The 9,818-nt window shown below is 38.4% G+C and overlaps 1 protein-coding gene across 1 annotated transcript; it reads left to right on the forward strand.

The window, feature by feature from the left end:
- Window positions 1-6,039: 6,039 nt before the first annotated feature.
- On the forward strand, window positions 6,040-6,575 carry LOC136779351 (uncharacterized). Its single transcript, XM_066736879.1, has 2 exons — window positions 6,040-6,275; window positions 6,342-6,575. The coding sequence occupies exons 1-2, from the start codon at window positions 6,074-6,076 to the stop codon at window positions 6,497-6,499; spliced, it is 360 nt and encodes a 119-aa protein (XP_066592976.1). The 5' UTR covers window positions 6,040-6,073; the 3' UTR covers window positions 6,500-6,575.
- The last annotated feature ends 3,243 nt before the right edge of the window (window positions 6,576-9,818 follow it).

Below are 9,818 nucleotides of genomic sequence, written 5' to 3' on the forward strand. Positions count from 1 at the left end.
TCCTGGATAAATAAGAGCAATGTTTTATAAAAACTTTTATTAAGATGTATCAAAATATAGAATAAATACATAAATAACTAAATAAAGCGAATAAATAAAAACAATAAATAAATTATAATTTTAGACTATAATGTCCCCAGGGTAGAGTCGCCGTGGTGTCGGGTGTAACGAAACGCTTGTCGTCGTACGGACTGAGGGCGACCTTCCGCTGACTGATCGAGAAAACTCGGTGCAGCTTCGATCTTATTAAATTTTGACTGCGAGACTGTACGGTGAAATTGTTCAAACAATCCTTGTAGTCGTCAAATGTTATATTTCTATCGATAACGTAACCTTTGACACCTTTGGCTTTTTTGGTAATTCTCGCACAGTCCTGCACCTTGAAAGTATACATTTTTGCCCTCAGTCCTACGAACTCGGTCATGATACGACCATTGTTCTCGTCCTTCATCAGACCGGGTATCTTTTTGTTGACGCGTGGCAAGTCATACCGATTATCGTCAGGATAATCGCTGGTGTCGAATCGCGCGAGATCGCGTTTCATGACCGAGTAAACGTCGTCGCACTCGACACTGTATATCAGACTGTCCGTGTCGGTATACATCGCTCTACATTTACCGCCGAATGTAGGAAGCATATAGTCATAGTGAAATTCATACAAGCAAATTTTTGAAATATCTAAAATACTCATTCCCACGTAAATGGGTTTATCAAATTTCGCGGACAATTTCGATAATTGAATCGCGACCAAATTCTCCTTGAAAATCGCGAGACTGTGAAAATTCGGTTTGGAAATCAGGCTTTCCGCCCCGTATCTTCCCTCCCACTTGGTTGCGAGCCTCACGTCAACTCTATTCCTCACGTTCTCCATTGTTTTACCGAAAACCGCGTTGTTCATCAATTTGAAGAGATTCTTCTCAAATTCATTGGTGGACGCGGTGCGCAAACGCGTGTTCAGCTCGATGTAATCGCGTAGCCAGGTGGACTGTTGAAACTTTAAACCACGATGTATACGCTTCAGTACCAGTCCATTACGCATACATTGTTGCAGAGCGCGATAATGTATTACGTAACGGGTCTTATCGTTTAAAGTGGCCAGCAGCTTCTCCTGGCTAGCGCCCGGCGGTTTCTCGCGCACCATGCAGAACGGTAGGTCCGCGTGTTTGTCGTGAAGCTCGCGCGGATACTCCAAATCGACCTCCAAAATATAACCCTCGGGATGATCCGTGGGTATAGCGGAGACATCGAGATTGGCAGCGTCCTCGATCCATAGGAATCCATGGGTGGGCAGCGGCTGACACATTGCCCACCCATACAGATTGTTTACGTCGTAATACATGAGATATTTCGACGGTTCCGCCGGATCGTAGTCCCGCATGTACCGATTGTTGGCCCTCTCGTAACGATGGGAGCACTGACTCAAACCACCGCGTATACCGCGCTCTACGAACAGCAACATATCCACGTCCGTGAAAAGCTCCAGCCTGATTCCCGTATGCTTCAACATCGCGTCCCAGGTGAAGCCCGGTAGCGTATAATAATGGGCTGGATCCAACTCATAATTTAGCATGCAACTATCGCGAAAACTTTCGAAAACATCGGCCAACAATAGGACATCGGTCTTCAAGTACAGGTCACTGTACTCCCCAAGTGTGCGCATGTGGAATTTGGTCCATACCTCTACGGCATGATTGTATGCTTCCTCGCTGATATCGCTGTCGGTCAGTCTGTTGTGAAACGACTGGCGCGGTGGTAAAGCCGTCTCTTCCAATCTAGCCGCACTATCTACATAGTCGTAAGGAAAAATACCTTTCCTCGTAAGCAAGTCGAACTGCTCGACGCTCAATTCCGAAAATTGTGACCTCAAATTTGTCAGCTGAGATTCCGCCAAGTACGAGCTCAATTTGTTCAAACTGGAGGCCATAAATTTGAACGAATCGATAAATCTCAACTGTATATTATATTTTCGCAAATATTTGGTAAATGAAATGTATTTTTCCTTATGTACAGGCAGCAGATATACCGATCCCTCGTACAAATTAGCGATCGTCTCGAAGATAAAATGCGAATCATAGCCGGATAAATTGTGAAAAATTACTGGAATGACATGCGAATCTTTGAAATTTAAATTACAATTATTGTGAGCCGGTCCTCTGTATCTGCCGGTCAGATGATCGTGATCGCGAATTCGTAGTTGATTCGGAAGAAACGGCTTTTTGCATATATGACAATTGGGGTCATTATAGTGACGCAATTGTTCGCTAAGACTAAGATTATGCATGGGCACGATAGTACTTAGCGTCTCGCTCGCGATGCGCGCAATGTTCTCGAGCTCGCGTACGAACCATTCGATGCAGTCGGCACCCCGACGAGCGTCGTACCTCGAGAGTGACGCATCGCGAGCACTTTTTAAATAATAGCCTACACTAATAGGTTCATGTCTCTGATAAATATCACTACTACTACTACTACTGTTCGATTGTTCAACTTTCAATAATATGCACTCGAGATCCGCGTATACGACGAATGGCGCTCGTTCCCCATTTTTGATGTTCTTGAAGGAAACCCAGCGATCCTCGGCTTTGCTCGGCAACATCAAGCGGAGATTATCGTTGAGCTGCGCGCAATCCTGCTCGTGCGACTCGAGCCTCTCCACTGTGCGGAAGTAGTGGAGACATCTAAAAAATTTAATATAAAACATATGCAGTTATATTTGTATTTTTTCAGTATTATTATTATTATTAATACATACCGATCGCATACATAATGAGCATTTTCTCTCTTGGTGAATTGGCTTCGCACCAGTCTCGAGAGATTCCTTATGCACATAAAATGTGCAGCTCCCTGTTCATCGTTGACGAGAAGAAGATTAGCATGCCTCGATCTCTTCTTCTTCGTCACCTGAAGAGGCACAATTTTTGCGTCGCTATTTTGCTCTTCATTCTCCAAGGTGAAGATGTTCACCGACACGTCGTTATCCACCTCGAATTTCGGAATCTGTTTTAGCGTAGTCGGAAAGGTTAGGCTACCGACGTCTAAAACCGTCCGAAAATGTGGATAAGAGGACGTACGATTTGGATGAGCCGTAGGTTTCGCTGGATAGAGTGCCGCCGTCACGGACCACGCGAAACATGCATTATCACTGGTTTCTAAATTTATCAGAGCTTTCCTACTCGTGATAGCGGATGGCAGATTAATTTTACAACCCGCGTGCAACGGGTTAAAACGATTAATGTTAACTAGTAAATAATGAATTTTGTGCAAAGTCCATCCACTATCACGCTCTTGAAATTCACTTAATTTTTGTATAATAACGTCTAAAATGTTTTTCCTATACCAATCACTAAAATTATCAGTCTTATACAATGTAGCATTAGTCGTACTAATGTTTTTATCATCACTCTGGTCCTTAGAGATGAATTGTCCGTTAAATACACAATTAACCTTAACACTATTTGCACTAACAAATACCTTATCTATACGCGTACGCACTAATACTTCCGCGTCTACTAAAAAATCCTTAGGCTCTATATAATTACTATTAACTACCATGCCGCTGCATATTCGACTTCGAAACGCTGAATCAAGCTCCTCCCAGGTAAGTCCTTGTACGTCATTGCTACAACCAGCCCCTGATTTAATATAATTCAATTCTCTCTGCGCTCGTAGCAACAGACACTTTATACACGCGATTTCGGCGAAATTCTTCTGACGCGTTCCAACGGGTAAAGCTTGATCCGCGCTGCTCAATCGTCGAATATGCTCGCGACATTCCAGTACCCACGCGTCGTACTCATTCGCACTATTAATTGTAAAAAATTTTCTTCGCAATTCCGTCGACATTTTGTGTGTTTCTTAAAGAAATGACTATGTCATACGGTGAACAACAACAACAATAAATTAATAATTGCGAATGCGTCTCTCGCGAAGAGTAACGCTTATATATATCGAATAGAGAATGGAAGTAGGGGTATCTACACATCCCATTGTTTCGTCTGAGATGCATACTGACATTGATATACATTGTTTTTTTTTTTTTTCAGAAGTCTTTTATTCCTTTATATATTGATCATATACAGATTTCATATAGTAGACATTTTGCAGTGAACATATACCATAATGATTCATACACTTGGGTAACGGTGGTTCGAAATTTTTACTCCATCCAAGACTAAATTTACCCCACTCACACTCCTTCGCATTGTATATATTTTCTAAGTTGCAAATTTTTCTCAACCAATCATATTTCTCCCGTCCTTTCACGAAAATCCAATCCTCTCCCTCGTACGACGTTACATACTTTCTTATTACATCTTTATGCTTGTAATAAGGTGAATGACCGTCGGTCCAATTGAATCCATGTCGATTAAAATAAAGCCAACTTTAAAAAAGAAAAAATTATATACAAAACATTACATTTTTAAAAAAAAAATACTTACTCGTTCTGTTCTCTCTCGAGATCGCTCAACCAAGCTTCTTGAAATGGTGGTGAAAATACATTGTGATACACTTCATTATCACGCAACACCGCAAATTCTTTAACTATAAAACTCTTGTCGGTCAATACAAAACCTTGAAAATCAACGAATGTCGGTGTCATTATCGTCAGTCGCTCGATGCAATACTGAACGATCTTTTTTTTTTTTGTTACATTTAAGAAAGTTTAATGTTTTTTTTTAGGAGGGGATATTTTCTAAGAATTTTTTTCCCATTGTTAGTTTCTTCGGAAAAAAATATCTTCCAGAGATTAAGACTCCTTATCGAATGTATTTTTTTCCCATTGTTAGTTTCTTCGGAAAAAAAAAATATCTTCCAGAGATTAAGAAACAATGGACTCCTTATCGAATGTAACTTTATATTTTTAAAAAATCTTTCTCTCTCTACGGAGATATTTCTTCGGAGATGCTTCATTTCAGTTTTTATCTTCGTCGAGAATAGCGCAACAATGCATAGAATAACTCACATAATGGATATAGAAGGTTTCTTAGTTTATAAAAAAGAACTTAAATATAAAGATATAGCTATAATTGATTTAAAAAGTAATCAAATTTCTTACGCATCTTTTCGTTTGCGTGACAGTATGAAAAACCTTAGTGAAAAAGACAAAAAAACTGTGTGGTTTTTGCTAAATATGGTGCATGGTATAAAATACAGTGATACGGGATTCGAGAAATACGAGCAGGAGGATGTGGAAGATTTTATTAGAGGTTGCCTAACGTGCGAGAATCCCGTAGTAGCCTACAAGGGAGGGAACATTGAAAAAAATCTATTGAATAGGATGAATGTGGATAATATTAATTTAGAAGTGTATGGTTGCCCTAAGTTTAAGGATTTAATTGAATTATATGATTTTGAAAAAACACCGTGCAATTTACACGTTCGAGAGAAGAACTTGAACAATGAACGTATCCACTGCCCGTACGAGGAGGTGTCAGTTTTTGCCAAGTGGATACAATCAAAAATGTGACTCTTTAAAATTCATCGGAGGAATAAAGAGGGGAAAACAAGTCCTCGCAGCCTCATTCAATGTTACAACATCGTCGGTGACAGTAAGAAAAAATGAGCTGCGAAAAGTGTAAATTAATCATGATTCAAGAGGATATTGTTCCTCTTTCACCCACTCTTCCCAGAGAATTGACAGAGGAATACGTCAATCGAATTAACGATTTCTTCAATCGTTACTTCGAAGAGTATGAACGGAAACTGCACCATTATTTGCATAAAAACTGTAAGTATTTATTTAATATTTTTATATTTATTATTTGTTTGTATTTTTTTTTCTTCAAAAAATAAAGTGAAGAAAGACGAAGAGACTGAGGAAAAAGATATTGAGTCAAAGGAGACGAAGAAGGAAGAAGATAAAGAGGAGAAAAAAATAGAGGAGGAGGAGGAAAAAGATATTGAGTCGAAGAAGGAAGAAGAAGAAGATAAAGAGGAGAAAAAAATAGAGGAGGAGGAAGAATGTAAGTATTAACTTTATCTTTTTTACCTTTTCATAATTATTACCTGTTTGTATTTTTAAATTAAAGTGAAGAAAGACGAAGAGACCGGGGAAGATATTGAGTCAAAGGAGATGAAGAAGGAAGAAGAAAAAAATAAAGTGAAGAAAGACGAAGAGACTGAGGAAAAAGATATTGAGTCAAAGGAGACGAAGAAGGAAGAAGATAAAGAGGAGAAAAAAATAGAGGAGGAGGAGGAGGAAAAAGATATTGAGTCGAAGCAGACGAAGAAGGAAGAAGAAGATAAAGAGGAGAAAAAAATAGAGGAGGAAGAATGTAAGTATTAACTTTATCTTTTTTACCTTTTCATAATTATTACCTGTTTGTATTTTTAAATTAAAGTGAAGAAAGACGAAGAGAAACAGACCGGGGAAGATATTGAGTCAAAGGAGATGAAGAAGGAAGAGGAGAAAAAAATAGAGGAGGAGGAAAAAGATAATGTGTCAAAGCAGACTAAGAAGGAAGATGAATCACCAAATTTCTTTTTCTTTTATTATTAAATTTTTATAGAATAGTTTAAAAATTATTGTAGAAATATTATTAAAAATATATATTAATTTTATTTAAAAAACTACAACGATTGTTCAACTAGCAAACCCCTGCTCCTCAACCTTGAATTCACGTGAAAAACGTTATCATCCAAAGTATGGACGAGGTAGTAGAAGAGGAGGAGGAGGCTGTTAATAGCTATTGTGAAGTGGAGAAATCTAATACGTATTGATAGAGAAAATAATAATAATTATACATTTCGTATTGAGCTTACATCTCTACCATTCTCAGTCTACCGAGTTTGCTTGACGTGACAGTTTCAACAAGAAAAAAATGGGTGCAATTAAATTGTACAGATTAACTACTGAACAAAATATTGAACAAAATATTGAAAACATTCAGAATATGGATGAATTTGTGGAGGAAGAAGAAGAAGAAGTAGATTTGGAAGGAGATTGGGGTGAAGTGAATAACAACGCGTTGACCGCGATTGTCAGAATGTTGAGGAAGAAGCTTCAGCGGCAAAAATCAACATCAAATATTGATGATGATGATGATGATGATGATGATGATGATGATGAGGCTAATCTATTAGATTATAGTAGTGAAGTAGAGTGGGAGCCAGAAATTTGGGAATAAATTTCTCCAGAAAATATAATACGGTTCGACGAGGATAATGACGTTCTCCAGCTACTGTCGAATTCATTTACGGAAACCTCCAACAATCGGTAAGAATCGATGAAAAAAAAAAAAAACTATCAAGTGCTTGGATAAGTAGTATAATTTTTCCTAATTTTTTTTTTCTCGTAGATGATACCGCTCCTACTACTGCTACTCTCACTACCACTTCATTTTTATAATATTTTATTATTATTAAATTCAATTATAACTTTTTTTTTTTATGTATGTTATTAAAAATATATTTATAAATTTTAATTAAAATAACAAAAAAATATCGTTCATTTCACAACCTCAAAATTCTATTTCTCCTTCTCCTTCTATTATTATTATTATTATTAACGTTCGTCGTATCAGGTCTCTATTGAAATTCTCTTTGACTGCGTTCCGCTTCTCGGATAGGAGGCTAATATGTTTTGATAAAGAGTTAACTAATATGTATTGATAAAGAAAGGTATCTGACTAACTAAAATGTACGTGCGTAATCGGTCAGTTCATATTTCATTGGGAGATCGTTTTGCATCTGAGCGACTAGTGACGAAAAATCTTGAGATCATTTTAACGCTAACAACGACAGTGACAATGTTCCGTGCTACATCTAAAAAACGAGACATTTTTAAGGATAATCCTGATTTTGATGCCTTGATTGAAGTGCTTGTGGGGATAATAAGTGAAATAGAGGAACAAATAGAGGAAGAGGACGAAGATTTGTTGAGGAATCCGGAGGATATTCCTGAATTTAGCGCCTTGGTTGAAGAACTTGTGGAGATAATGGGTGAAATGGAGGAAACAGTGCAAGAGGAAGAAGATTTGATAGTAATTGTTGAAAAACTAGTGGAGCTCAGAAATCGAATACAAGAAGGGCTAGAGCAAGCGGAGCAAGAGCAGGAGGAGGAAGATGAGGAGGAGGAAAACGAAGAACAACATTAATTCAAATATGTTTTTGAAGAGAGAAATTTTGGAGGCTGCGCAATCTGAGACTTTCGTCACGGGGGAACACAAGTTACGAGCCTGAGGTACAACTTACTTCGTCACGGTGGAAGCAAGCAAATACATATATATCATCAGTCAATAATGTATTTCAATAAAGAGGGTTTTTTATGCCGAAAGGCTTTTTCCCTTCAATTTTTTTTTTTATTTAATTACCTCTCCATCAATCCATAACAATTTCCCTTTTTATTGAATAATAACAAAATGGGAATTATATCGCTCAAATACCTATAAAATTTTTATTAAGAAAAATATTTACATTTTAAAAATTCTTTATCCATAAGGTTTTTTTTTTTTTAAAAAATAACGGTACTCGCAAGCCAGCAACCATTTTCCAGTTATATTGCCTTGAGAGTCATTTTCACACCAATAGAACCCTTGAACACTGCTCCTAAATCTTTTCAAGTGTTTCAAATACGTCCCAACCACTTCTCTTTAGGTAAGGTCACGTAGGCTCCGCTCTTATTACAGAGCGGATGATAAGTATCTACGACGATGGACTATTCGCCTTAAAAGAAGTCGATCGCGAAACCTAATACGTATTGATAATTGAATATAAACTTCTCTCCGCATTGACAATGAGATGTAAACTTGATCTGAAGTGGAGAGAAGGCTAATATGTAAACTTGATCTGAAGTGGAGAGAAGGCTAATATGTATTGTTAAAGATGTATAAACTTCATCTGGAGTATAGAGAGAGAGAGAGAGAGAGAGAGAGAGAAAATTTGAACACGTAGAGGAGAGCATTCTTCAAATCAGTCTTCAGTGAACCATCATGAGTTCCACAAGGAAAGTTAGTTTACCGGACAAGAAAGTGACGCTGGAGGATCTAAAACATTCCTCCAAACCAGTGGCAATAGTGAGGCCAATTGTGAGGCAGCAGCAGCAGCAGTCAGTGCGAAGAGGGTATCGCACGATACCCGAACAGCAGCAGCCACTGCGGCGGCCACATTCGCTGCCCATAGCCCTGCGGATGCTGCATGCAGCGGAGCAGCCTGCAGCGGAGCAGTCTGCAGCGGAGCAACCTGCAGCGGAGCAGTCTGCAGCGGAGCAACCTGCAGTCTCGCGTAGGCTGTAATTAATATTACGTTTACCTAATATGTAGCCTATGTGAGCTGCTAGGTTGTGTGTGTGTGACAGGCAGTCCCCACCAAATCGGTAAGAGTTAATACAAAAAAATAATAATAATAAATATTAATAATAAATATAAATAATTTTTCTTTTTAATTATAGATGCTGTTGCTGTTTTTATTGCGGTACCTATATATATATATATTTCATATGTATTTCAATAAAGAGGGTTTTTTATGCCGAAAGGCTTTTTCCCTTAAATTTATGTTTTTTTTCTATTACATTACCTCTCCACCAATCCACTGTATCCCGTACTAGAAATATTGCAAAGAATCAGCTACAGAGGAACAAAGATGGAATCTCTCTCTCTCTCTCTCTCTTAGACGTACACTGCTTAACGTAAGAGGGGGGAGGTCGCATCATCGCACTACTCTCTCTCTCTCTCTTGTATGGCTTAACGTAAGGGGGATGGGGGGCTCTCTCTCTTGTACGGATAAACGTAAGGGGGACCACGTGTGTACCCTACTATTCTGCTGGAATCTCTCTCTCTCTCTCTCTCTCTCTCTCTCTCTCTCTCTCAGGCGTCCACTGC

The sequence above is a fragment of the Prorops nasuta genome, unplaced genomic scaffold (assembly GCF_024137725.1).
Source record: "Prorops nasuta isolate Cenicafe-Biocafe unplaced genomic scaffold, Cenicafe_Pnas_1.2 PNAS00016, whole genome shotgun sequence".
Classification (NCBI taxonomy): domain Eukaryota; kingdom Metazoa; phylum Arthropoda; class Insecta; order Hymenoptera; family Bethylidae; genus Prorops; species Prorops nasuta.

Coding starts and splice junctions, on each gene's coding strand:
- LOC136779351 (XM_066736879.1), top strand. CDS start 6,074: ATGAAGAAGGAAGAAGAAAAAAATAAAGTGAAGAAAGACGAAGAGACT. Junction 6,276..6,341: donor AAAAATAGAGGAGGAAGAAT/GTAAGTATTAAC, acceptor TTTAAATTAAAG/TGAAGAAAGACGAAGAGAAA.